At 33.0% G+C, this 13,854-nt stretch overlaps 1 protein-coding gene and 2 pseudogenes across 1 annotated transcript; 1 reads left to right on the top strand and 2 right to left on the bottom strand.

The window, feature by feature from the left end:
- Positions 1 to 6,242: 6,242 nt before the first annotated feature.
- Positions 6,243 to 6,754, bottom strand: LOC120211202 (cyclin-dependent protein kinase inhibitor SMR13-like). Its single transcript, XM_039209801.1, has 2 exons — positions 6,723 to 6,754; positions 6,243 to 6,631 (listed from the first exon to the last, which is right to left on the bottom strand). Exon 2 carries the CDS (start codon positions 6,626 to 6,628, stop codon positions 6,257 to 6,259), a length of 372 nt encoding a protein of 123 aa, XP_039065732.1. The 5' UTR covers positions 6,629 to 6,631; positions 6,723 to 6,754; the 3' UTR covers positions 6,243 to 6,256.
- Positions 6,755 to 7,591: 837 nt separating this feature from the next.
- On the top strand, positions 7,592 to 9,210 carry LOC120211196 (annotated as a pseudogene).
- Positions 9,211 to 9,982: 772 nt separating this feature from the next.
- Positions 9,983 to 11,143, bottom strand: LOC120211190 (annotated as a pseudogene).
- Positions 11,144 to 13,854: the final 2,711 nt, after the last annotated feature.

Genomic DNA, 13,854 nt, shown 5'->3' with positions numbered 1-13,854 from the left:
GCATGTGCATGTCACAGGCAACATTCCAATGTCGGATAAGATGCAATAATGTCAGATATTGGTCCCACTGATACGCTTTTCCGTTTAATTAATAAACATGTTGAATTACGAGTCTGGATATGGATTGATTGGGTCTGGGCCTCTGCTATTTTGGACAAGCTACTTAATCATAAGGAACCATATCATGTTTCTAAATCTTAATAATAAGACAGAAAATCATTAAAGAGATTGATTTGGTGAGAATTACGATTTCTTTGAATGTTGAATGGTCTAAATAAAGATAATTTTATCGATTCATGTACCGTTATAAAGATATAAAATTCTTCCATCAAATATTCAATATCGTTGTGTTCTTAACATGGACGGAGAGGAACATTTATCTATTGTAAGGTCACATGACATCCCACAACTTTTTAATCCTTTTTATAAATTTAATATAAAAACATTAAAAACAATATTAATATATTTTAAAAAGAATACGACATCCCTTAAAAGTAAATTGACCCACATTATTTGTTCTCACCCACTTTTAAAAAACTCATATAATTTTTAAATTTTGACACCTCAAATCATTATTATTATTTTTTTACTCGGCCCCTAATTCTCAAGATCTCAAACACAAAACCTCGATTAAGTTAAAAGAATCGCGTATCAGTTGATCGAATGAAAGAAAATGTTATCAAATATTCTCTTTTATAAGCTAAAATCAAAATTATAATTACCATGAGATTGAGATTCAAAGTTTTGTTACACAATATTAGTTAGTGGTGTCATGTAATTTAAACATTGAAATTACATTAAATATTAATAAATAATGTGGTTCTTGATTTAAGGCTTTTCGATGCAGTTCCATTTTGAGGATAACAAGTACATGAAAGAACTAAAGTACAACAAGGAGAGTAAAGGGTGAAATCAGTGGACCAAGCGGCAGCAACATAAATTTCTGATATTTAAAAAGACAGCATTCATCCATTTCTTCTTTCTCTTACATTAATAAAGATACATATATATACATGCATGACTTGGAATTGTTTCTTTTTAATTAATTACTCACCACTACACTGTCTTCCCTTGTTGCAGACACTAGAAAAACAAAGCTGCAAATAAAAGAAAACAAAGTAGGGTTGGAGAATGAAGAGAGAGAACAGAATATGCAATAATACCAAAGATTTCAGCAGAAAGATTATGCAAGGAATCAGCCAAGCTTTTGATCAACCAAAACAAATTCCATGGTGGAATATTTCTGGATATACCTCCCGCGTTTAGAGCTGATCGCACATTTATTTAGTATACATACACAATTACACATAGTACTAAATTGTTAGTGCAATAATCATTGCATATACGGTTACGATATTGTAGTTATGAATGTTACATAATGCATAACGGTTATCGTAGACGCGATTGTTTCTTAAAATTTCAATTATTTCTAAATTATTAATCTAATTCTGTCATAATGATTTTAAAAACCGTTACGATGTGACTGTTATACTACCTTATATCATAATTTGATACTATACATATATATCACCAATATTTAAGCTCACATTTCTTCAAAGTTTTGTATACCCACATTACTTTATCTCCATATTAAAGAATGTTCAACAAAGGGGAATTGTGGACCAAAGGTAATATTACGATCTTACCGACACTCTTAACTTTATTATTCTACGATGACAATAGAATCAATGCTTTTCCATCTTTGAATGATTTTTAACGGCCAGAAAAATGAAATGAAAGAAGAAGGAAAAGAAAAGAAAGTTGTTTCTTTCCCTTAAAATTCAGCTATGGAGGATATGAAAAAGAAGAGAATATACAGTAGGAAGATTAAATAATAAAGAGAACATTCATCAAACTTTGCTCATCTTGCTTAATATCTTAAGATGAAGAAAGATTAAGTCAAGGAATGAATAAGCACATACATTCATAAAAAATAACACCTGCCGAAGATCAGAAATCACCATTCTACAGAAACACTACGTAAATTTTACACAATACATACGCACACATTTTAGCTTTCGTAAACTTCCTTAGATGTATAAATCAAGGAGAACATGCTCACAATGTTCCCAAGCACGTTGTACATCAACAATCCACCTTGCATGATTTTTTTGTATTGTATTATTTTTCTGTTTTATAAGAACTTAAACTTTTTCATTTCCAGACAAATTTATACTTTATTCTCTCGCGAGAATCTGTTCAACAAAGGGCATCTGTGGCCCAAAGTTTTTCTTTAAAAAAAATAAAAACACATTGATCTCTAAAAGCTCAGCCCTCCTTCTCTGAAAGATTATTTTGAAGATGAGATGTCAAGAAGGGTTAATTAATCTTTTAACAAAGGATGTCTTACAAATTAAGGTGAAGGAAACGAAGAGAAAGTATTTCTTTTTCTCTGGTTCAGACGAAGAGCATAAGAGAAACAACAGAATATGCTCCAAGGAAAATCGTGTTATTGTTAATATTGCTTAATCTGAATTAGTACATGATGTAATAAATGATTAGATCAATTACTATTATTAAAAATATCCACTCTAATGTAAAGCTTATATGAAGAGTTTTCACCTTATGAGATTATTGAAGTGCACAATAGTACTGGAACTCCTGCAGCAGTCTAAAAAGCCAAAGCAATTTGCTTTTTTTTTATATATATTATTTTGAAAGAGTATGGGCGAGCGCTTCCCAACCCATCTTTGATTTTCTTTTGGTTTGGATATACTGCAATGGCCAAAGCAAAGTTGGATAAAAGCTGCCACAAATTTTCCAGAAGAATCATCTGGTCTGGTAATGAATTTGGCTTTTCCTTGAATCTGATATTTACATATATTTCATTCGTTTTCCAAATATTTTAAGAAATCTGAAGCTTGACAATTGACATGCATGCAGGGGGAAGCTTTTTCACGGTTGATCCTTTAGCAGTACAACTAATAAAGAAGATGTCTGAGATAATTCTGTTGTTGGCTTCAAAGTCTTGAGATACGTATATACTTGCTTTAAAGTTTAAGCCTTTTCAAAGTAGTCGGTCGACCTAATAATTTATTTTCCAAAGAATATCCTTGACATGCATGCATTTGCAAAGAAGACAAAGATCAGTAGTAAATCCTTAATCAGTTAAAAGAAATCCAGTTGATTTTGCTCAAGACCGGCTGCTTCTTATTCGCATGAATGGATTTACAATAATATGGGCTATAAAAAGAATTTCTAATTTATTTATATCATTGTAAATTAATTATTTTCTCTCCTAAATTTCGGAAAGAACAAAATATTATTAACTTATTTATACCATTCAAAATTATTTCATTTTCTCTTAAATTTATGATGTAAGTTAATTGGAAAAAATAATGAACGGACTAGAAAAAGATATGATAAATTATTTGAAGATAAACTATGTATTTAGTCACATGCCATTAAAAAATAAACATAATTGATGATGTAATATTTTTTTTATTTTTTTAATAATGATGTGATATTATCTTATAGTGACATATCAATATAAATGTTAAGAATGTTAGGTATATTTTTGAAAATAATAATAATTGAATGACCAAGACAGAATATCACTAATATATGAGTAACTGAAAATAAAATTTACTCATATTTTACAGATAAATATATATTATTATTTATAATAAATTTAATTATTAATTCATTTTAATCAAATGCCAAAAAATAAATATATATATATATATATATATAACACTTTCCATAAAACAAACACATCATAATTTTAAGACGGAACAAAAACGAGTTAGAATTATTTGAAAATATAGAAAGCCCAACACAGTGTATGTTTTGCTAAAGCGCACACGCCCTCCAGATTCTATAGGCCCCAACTCTATCTGTCAATCAACGCTTGTTTGATTCTTAAACCAGTTCACATCATCTGTCTTTTTACCAAAACCTAGGATACCCTCTCACTAAGCAAACTCAAAGTGAAACACTTATTATTAGGACTTAGGGGCAAAACTTTCGAGATAATGTTCTGGAAGAAATTAATTCATGAGCTAATGCACTCTCAAGATTAATTGCTCAAATAGGGTAAAATCCACAGTGTTGGCAGTAGGTCGTCATACCTTCCGGGCGACCTTATAGGTCGCCATGCACTCCGGGCGACCTACCCTTGCTCAAACAGAGAGAATGAACGTGTTGCATGGCACATGCACGTCCCAACACATAGGTCGCCATGTCCTCCGGGCGACCTTGTAGGTCGCTATGCACTCCGGGCGACCTTGTAGGTCGCCATGTACTCCGGGCGACCTACCCTCGCTCGGCTGCCCTCGGATTCCCTTGCATAGCTCGCTCGGTTACCCTCGGATGCCCTCGCATAGCTCGTTCGGATGGTCTCATATGCTCTCGGATGGCCTCGGATGCTCTCGGATGGCCTCAGATGCTCTCGGATGGCCTCTGATGCCCAGCGTGTTGGGACGTGCATGTCACATGCAATCTCTTGTAGCTCGCCGGGAAGACATGGCGACCTAGTAGGTCGCCCGAAAGGCATGGCAACCTACGGCCAACACTGTGGATTTCACCTTATTTGAGCAATTAATCTTGGGAGTGCTTTATCTCGTGAATTAATTTTTTCCAGAACATTATCTCGAAAGTTTTGCCGGACTTAAGAGGTTAAAATGAAAAATATCAAATCATATAATATATATGTATATATATATTATATTTCTTAAGCAAAATGTTTCTTTTACTTATTTATTAGATAACAATTTTAAATATTTGAAGGTAATCTAAAAAGGAAAGAATCACCTAAATCTATGTTAATATTATATTTATATATATATATATATATTATATTCTAATACGGTCTTACGATAATATATGTTTTATTTTTTAACTTTAATAAAATAATTATTTTTTAACAATTTCTATTAAGGGGAGGAAGAAAGGAAATTTAATTCTTAAAGGGTATTAAACTCATAACATATTAAGAGCTTTTAATCACAGACTAGGGATTATTGACTAAAATAATCATTAAAATAATTAAAATAATTTATAAAATGATTAATAAATGATATGGGTATTAAACTAATTTTATCAACTGTTCGTTTTAATTAATATCCCTCATCCCAAGGTCCTCTTTTTCACTCATTATACACACAAAAGGTAAGATTTTATATTATCTTTATATTCTTTTAAAACATTTAAACAATTATTTTTCAATCTAGTTAATTTTTTATTTATTAATGTACTTATAAATTATAGTGATTGTATATATACATATATATATATATATACATATATATATATATATATATATAATGATAGCTTCAAATATATAGAAAGTAATTAGATTTAATTTATAATTTAATCTTTCAATTATATTCATTTTCACTCCAATTTTTTTGTCTCATTTTGCTATACTTGTTTCGTATTTTGGAACAATTTGGATGAATAACAACACGGCGCATGGTAGGCGACAGAGCGCACGAGTCTCTTCCTAGGATTCTCCTACCACCGCAGGGCTGAGCTCAGATTAACCCATCGCAACCGTCGGGGGGAAAAATAAATTAATTTATACTGTTGAGCAGCCAAGTTGATGATATTTTTCAAAGGGCACATCATTATTTTAATATAATCTCTGAGGTCAGCTGGTGCCAGTCTCCACTCTTCACTCCCAAAAGTAAAGCAACATACGTGGGAATACCTTTTATACAAAAGTCTTTTCCTTGTATTTGTTTTACATACCAATCCGACAAATGACACCAACTTACCCATTAATCAACTCTCTTTATCTCTTCTATTTTACCTGTTCTTACCACATTATCAATAGTGCTTCCAAAAAATTGGGTGTCAGGGTACTCCAAAACCCAGGATACCTTAGTTAATATCATGAACAATGGAGAAACAAGATATTTGCACAGGACGAAGCATCTATTTTTTTTTCATTTTCTTAGTCTGATAAACAAAACAAAAATCACACTTACATACTTCAAATTGCACCCTTAAACTTCAAAAGTCATCAACATTACTTTTGAAAAATAAAAGTAGGAATTAAAGCTAAATTTGCGATTACTGTACCCTACAAATTTGAAACTCAACTTATTAAAATTATTTAGCAGCACCCCCAATAAAAAAGTAGCCAATGCTACCGGCCTTCGTCTTCTTCTAAACTCACTCTATAGGTTTCAAAGCAGTACTCTTCACGTCTCACACTATAGGTTTCAAAGATACCTACTAAAATCCTAAAACTATGAGAAAAACAAACAGAAGAATGATATTCATATTTTTATGCAAAAGCTAGAACTTATCATCAGACTGAGATGTCTCTAAATGCACAGACGAAGAAGAGCTCTATATCTGGAGGAGCAAAGAAAGCAATAGGAGTTCTTCGCAATGAGCAATTTGAGGGAAGTGATCTTTGCTTCTTCGGTGCCGGAGGGCATGTGTCGATCTCTGGTATCCGAAACCTTTGTGCTTTTGGTGTGGAGCATGGACTTGCATTAGCGATATCATCAACTCCATTATGATCCAATCCATCCATCTCGGAACGCAAATCCTCCGACACTGGTGATGTCGTTTGAGTATTAATTTTGTTGGGCTTTACAAGCTTCTTCGTGTAACTGCTTCTTCTGGGCTTGCTTGCTTTTCTCGTTGTTTTGCCTCTTCCGCTGCTTGGTGCCATTGAAAGTGGATTATGAAGTTAAAAAAAAACACAGAGCAAGAAAACTAATCAAATTGTCATGAAACCACCCAAGAAAAACATCATGGTGGAGTATGGTTGTTGAGTTGCAGGGAATGGATAGAAGCCAAACTTTACGAAGTTGTTTTTTCCAGGAAAAGAACCAAAAGGATTCAAAACCAAATAACAAGAAAGCGACTAAGTTAAATAAGATGAACAGATAGAATCAAAATCCTATAGAGAGAGAGAGAGAGAGAGAGAGAGAGAGAGAGAGAGGAGCGAATTTTGAGATAGTTATTATGGGGTGTTAATATTTGATTTGGTGAAGCTTTGGGCAGGGTGTGACCGATGCCCTAAGCAGTATTAAAGAACCAAAAAAAAAGCTTCATGGGCCGGATGGGCCTGTTCCAAAATTTATTAAGCTCATTCATATACTTTATGTTGCCAATGTCTCGTTGATTTGGCCCGTTTCATAGTTTAGGGTCAAATATGAAAACAAATTAATTTCAAATGCATAGCTGTTTTGAACTCTTGGAAGAATTATAAACGTAACATACACCTATCGTCCAGCCGCATGGCGTGAAAGTTGAAACGAAGAAGATAGAAGTCATCTGATGAATTTAACACGTTTATACAGCAAAATTCATGAGATTCAAACAAGTGGCAAATAACAAACAGACCCACCAAATCTAGGCAACCGTCCAGGTGGTTGTTACTTGTTGGAGCCCCTAATCAAACACATGCAAGCTAAGCCATCTTTGATTTTGCGTCTTAAAACCTTATTGGTCTTTTTCTCTAACCACTTCGGGTTGGACAATTTCGGACCTCAAAATCTTTGTCGGGTTAAGCTTCACCTACCTTTTCAAAACCACCTCATTCTTCACACGTTCCCTTTGCAGCAAAAAAAAAAAAAATCCTTTTTTCCTTTAATTTCTCTTTGACTTCCCATCCTCAACCCCCCCCCCCCAATTTCTTGGATACCAAGTTACCAACCAACTATATCATACTCTTCATTCTTTTTAGTTGGTATAATCCTTTGTTTTTCTCGGGTTTCCAGTTAATACCAAGAAAAACCAAAGCAATAAACCTTGATCAGGAGGTGTTTTGAAAGCATCCAACGGTTGTTAGTTTGAGAGCTCAAGTCACCAAGAAAAAGGAAAAGATGGTGGGATCTTTATCTGTGGTGGGTTCATCAGTTATGGACTCTGAAACAGGTCCATGCTTGTGCTTGGATGCATTACCGTCCACCAACATGAGCCTCAAAACTGGTGGGAGTTGCTTATGCAAAGGACGTTTTCAATCAAAAGAAAGCACGCGGTACCAAAACCACGGTCTCTGGACTTGGGCAGCTCTTTTGTAAATTAATGGCATGATTCGAGGTTGTCTTACAAGATGATTCCAGGTGTCGTGAACAAGAGTTTAAGGAAGCAGCGTAAGGACCGAAAACTCGTGGTTGTCGACAATTTAGGAGGACTGAAGATACTTTTGGGGATGTTAAAACGGTAAGATGCTGTTTACTTACAGAACAAAAGTTTTCTGCAATCTGCAGTAACATGGTACTGACCTACTTCATGTAGGAAGATAAGCTCATGTGTTAGCCCTTGCGATCATGTAAGTTCTAAATAGGCATATGTTGCTTTGGTGGTTGATTTTTCTTTTTGCAGCAATTACTCAACTATTTTACGAACAAAGAAGTGAGGACTGTGCTGAATCAGCTCTATTAGTTGAATCCACCGCAATATACATGGTTCTATCAGTAAGTAGCATATCTGGTGGCCCGTGTTCTGTACAAATATATTCTTGTTTGTTCTGTTTCTGATTACTCTGTTGCTTTCTAATGGGGATGCCCAGAAAGATGTGAACTTTAACTGTTGTGATTTTGGCAGGTTTACAGCAGCAAATAAGCCCAGTGATGGCAAGCGTTTCTTACGCATCCTTGGCAAGGTGATTTTAAACAGTCTTTTCTGCTTACTGTTTTTTTTCCACCAAAAATTCTAGGCTAAGAAACTTTTCACTTCTTTTCTGGACAATAAGAACAAATCAATTACAATTATAACATGATTATATGAACCAGCTAACCTCATGTAGAACTGTGAATTTGATATAAAGTATATAAAAAGAAGAGGAGAAATGAGGTTATTATCTTTGGCAATGACAGGAGAGGCAAGAGCTTGCTGAAAGAGTGATGATAACAAGGCTTCATTTGTATGGGAAATGGATTAAGGTAATGAAAAATCTCTTAGCATATATAAAGGTTTTTTACTTTAACAAATTCAATATATGCATATGTTGTAACCCTGTGTTGTGTTGGTATAGAAATGTGATCATGCTGAAATATACAAAGAGATTTCAGACGAGAACTTGCAGCTGATGCGCGAGCGGCTCATGGAGACTGTGGTTTGGCCCTCCGATGATACAAACACAGAGAAGATTGGCTGAGGGACCCTATTCTATCTGATTTTTCTTCTTCTTCTTCTTCTTCTTCTCTTTTATTAGCACTAGGCATTAGGCATCCTCTCTGCAAAATCAACACGTTAATTGTATGGTCCCAAGTGAATGTTGTATATAATACAACCCCTCATTTCAGATGGTTCTAATGGAAGCTGAGATTGCTTGATGTGATTTAAACTTGTGCATTCAACTTTTCTTCTTTGGCAAATGTTGTATCGGAACTTCAAATTTGTTAGATGCCTTTTCTAAAAGGTGATTATAAACCAACTAAATTAACACCAACACGAGTTCATGCACTTAACAAGATGGTCTAGATATCTCGAATAAACGCGAAAGCAGTTTGTATAAGTTTCGACCTTTTTCAAGGTCGCATTCCACACATGCCATGGCGATCCACAGTATGCGCTCATATCTTCAGCCAGACCAGAAAACTCAGTTTTTCCTATTGATTCAAACCTCCTCAAAAAGGCTTTAAAAAGGTCGAAACTTCTTCACTGTACTTCAAACTATTTTCGATGATTCCATTTCTAATCAGCTGTTCTGCATCCAACACTATACAATAATGAATCTGTTTTCCCCCATTCTTTGAAATAGATGAATTACTATTTTATATTTATTTTAATGCATATTTATTATCTCTGTTTATATAAATAAAGAATATGTTAATGTAACAAGGACGGGAGTATTGTTGTTCTTGATATCCAACACTACTATGCTCTTGTAAGAACATCTCGATGTTGATGTCTCTTTATTGACATCGATGGTTACAACTTGCAACAATTTATTATTTGTCGGATGCGTGGAATTTTTATATTCCCTTTCTCATTCTTCACAACTTGCAAACAAAGCCTAATTATTTCATCAAGATATTCTCTGGGATTAAACTTGTTTATTGTTTAGTTTACTTATCGGACGAAATCCGGCTCGGAGTCTGAGTAATCAGTGCAGAAAGACGTTCAGTTCTTCCATAACATAACTACAACATCGATCGATCATGCCCTTTAATTATTACCATAAACCAAGATAATTAGCTTTTAGAGTCCCAAGTGTTCCCTATTATCACACAGTGCTAAAATTTTCTCACTCAATGCCTCTTCTGATCCCACCTTGCAGACTGTTTTCGATTCCATCTGCAAAATCCACAATACTAGAAAATTAGACATAAACTCCTGTATATTCATGCTATATTTCCAGAATAATTATGAGCTATATACATGATGAAGTTATAGATATGGGTACCTGAAGGTGAATATTGTAGAACACAAATCCTCCAAACGACTCGAATGAAGAAGCATTTAGTAGGAGGAAACCTTGTTGCTCCAAGTAATGCAACATCTCAGACACAGATAATTGGCTTCTGTTGTCAACTTCCCGCCCTGATATTTGAACCGAAACTTCACTATCACTGACCCTATTCATAGAAACAGCAACCGATCCACTTAAACATCTTCCCTTGGGCATGCTTTTCATTTGCTGTTTTTCTTGATCTCTACGTTTACCACCGCCCTGCTTCGATACCCTTAACATAAGCTCTTCCCTTTTCAGAACCAATCTCTCCACTTGTTCTTGCAGTTCAGGTATTCAGTGCATGAGAAACTGTGGTCGGAAAGCTTAACTTCTTCTGTTTGCAAACAAAAGAAACAAAATTAGTTGCAGATTGTAATGATGAAACGGAAGCATATACGATGTGATTAATTAGTACCGTTTGATCTGCTTCCGGGATCAATGAACGGAGGGCTGAATACATACTGTTAACCTTCTTCCTCCGGTCGCGTTCGCTGGCGTTGTGGTTAAGTTTCTTGACCATGCAAGGGTCAAAATTACTGGTTTGGGTGAAAGATGGAGGAGATTGAGAATCAAGTGGAATTTCTTCTTGTGGTGGAGGAGATTGAAAGAAGCATTCTAAACATCCACTGCTTTCATATATGTAGTTATGTTGGTAGCCAATGGAATTGACCGGCCAGTTTGGCGTCGGAAACGGAGTTAATGCACACATATTGGATAGGTATAATTTCTTGCCAACTTTCTTGAGAAAGTGAAATAATCATATGTATATATATAAATAGGGAAATTGAGACTTATCCATAAACTAGCGACGACAGGCTTTTCCCATGTATTAAGTTTTTGGTATATATATTTCCTTCTACTTGATCTTAAATTATTGAGAATGACGAAAGGGGCAGATGCATGGATTCCACGAGCCAGCCACTGAAATACACACGCTAGAGTTGCCTTATCATGTGGAGAACATGTTCCCTACTTGAGGTATCAAAACCCTTTCCTAAAACAAGGGTTAAATCATACGAAAATGAAATGCAAGAAGGTGGTGTCCATACTCTCCACCAAAAATAATATAATCTGCTTCCCCGTTGACCGTTGATTATCTGATTAGTATAGTGGAAAATATTAGAGTAAGCAAACGTAATCTTGATTTGTTTAAAACAATGATCAAAGGCTGAGGTTGAGTTGATGTTTATAGAAGAATTAAGTAGTGGATTAAAATATGAAATAACGATTAATATTTAGGAAAACGGAGGTAGTTGACAGTTAATATTAGGGCTTCTTCTTTGTTCAACTAATATTAGGGCTTCTATATGTCTTAATATTTTTTTATATAATGAAAGGCTTACAACCATAAGAGAATATTAAATACATAATTAGGATATTTTTCTATAACTATTATAAAATAAATTAGTCACTTGAGATCAAACAATGACTATACTAGAAAAAGTTACAAACCCATACAAAAAAACTCGAACAAAAGATTGATACAACATATCTGACTACATCGGCAAACAAACCACAACATGGGATAAAATTATTGAAAGACCACCGATAATCGTAAATCAGAGTCGAGCTTCGTAAGAAAATTGTCTTCGAATACAAATCGTGTATTCAAATCCAATTCTAAAAGTTTAAAGCATGATAGATCAGCAGGATAATAAATAAGTTACATCTTAATCAGTCGAGACGATGTCAAATATAACCCTTAAAATTAAACAAAAAGAACAATCAAATGACTGATAAAAAATCAAAAAACATACCAAAAAAATGTGCTATAAAAACATAGGATAAAGGCAAAACTATTAATAACTAAAATATATATAAAAAGAAAAATAAAATCGGCCGCCGACAACCGCCCTAAGACTAGTGTCACCGTATATTAGCAAAGATAAAAAAAAGAGAGAGAGCATGCGAACGGCGCAAAAACAATAGAAACAAATTAGGATTTTCTAAATGTCTTATTATTAGGCTTGGTATTATAACTAAAGATTCATTTTTGAACTAGAAATAAGTAAATTTAAAAAATATATAGAGAGAGAATGTTAATGGATGATATAAAATTTAATACAATTTTAAAATGTTAAATGTATAAATCTCATCATATATAATAATTTTAAATTAGTAATTTATAAAAAAAATTAATATATTCACATAAAAATGTGTATTATTATCCAAAAAGCATAATTTAAAAATTATATTGATTTAAATAAGGCTTAATATAGAATAAGTGTCTATACTATACAAATTTTCTCATTTAGGTGCTTAAACTATTTTTCGGTCAGTTTAAGTGTCTAACATTAGAACATTACTATTTAAAGTGCCCCAACCGTAACGAACATTAAAAAATTTCGTTAAGTGACATGTGTTGTATTCTGATAATTTCTAAGATTTTATTTAAAAAAAACTTTAAAATAAATTATTATATTTTTAAAAAAAATTCCCCATAGCTTCGTCCATCGCCTCTTGTCACCCTCTCCCTTAAACCAGCAAGAGAGCAACGATGTCGGTGACATCTTCCCCTCTCCTTTACGCCAGCAAGAGAGCACGATATCTCTCCCTCCCCTTAAATTAGCAAGAGAGCAACAGCGACAACAACATTTCTTCTCCAACTCCTCTATTTTAAAGAATAAAAAAAATAAAAAATAAAGTGTGCCAAAATTACTGAGATTAAAAGGAGAGTTGCAAAGGCCAAAGAAAAATGAAGGAGAGGGAGGGTTTTTTTCTTAAAATTTTTAATAGAATAATTTATTTTTAAGTTTTTTTTTTAAAATTATCGGAATACGACGCATGTCACTTAAAGAGATTATTTAGGTGGTGTTTGTTTTTGCAGAGGTAAAAGGTCTGCAGTCTGCGGACCACATCTGCAGGCATCTGCAGCAGAAGAGGTAGACCAAAAGTCTACAGTCTGCAAGAAGACTATTTGTTTTTTAACGTCTGCAGACTGCTAAAATGAACTGAAATATAAATAAACTGATTTTTTAAACTTAAAAGAGTTTTACAATACTGAGATTTAAATAATTTTAGTTTTACAATACTGAAATTTAAATAATCCATACAACTACAATAATAAATTATTTAAAATAAATCAATCCATATTTTAAAATAAATCAATTCATACTAATAAATTATTTAAAATAAATCAATCCATACAACTACAATAATAAATCAATCCATATTTTAAAATAAATCAATCTATACTAATAAATTATTTAAAATAAATCAATCCATACAACTACAATAATAAATCAATTCATATTTTAAAATAAATTTATTCATACTAATAAATTATTTAAAATAAATCAATCCATACTAATAAATTATTTAAAATAAATCAATCCATATTTTAAAATAAATCAATCCATACTAATAAATTGTTTAAAATAAATCAATCCATATTTTAAAATAAATCAATCTATACTAATAACTTATTTAAAATAAATCAATCCATATTATAAAATAAATCAATTCATACTAATAAATTATTTAAAATAAAT

This window comes from Hibiscus syriacus, unplaced genomic scaffold (genome assembly GCF_006381635.1).
Source record: "Hibiscus syriacus cultivar Baekdansim isolate YM2019G1 unplaced genomic scaffold, ASM638163v2 tig00000715_pilon, whole genome shotgun sequence".
NCBI classification, from domain to species: Eukaryota; Viridiplantae; Streptophyta; class Magnoliopsida; order Malvales; family Malvaceae; genus Hibiscus; species Hibiscus syriacus.
This window is presented reverse-complemented; position numbering and strand designations above follow the sequence as displayed.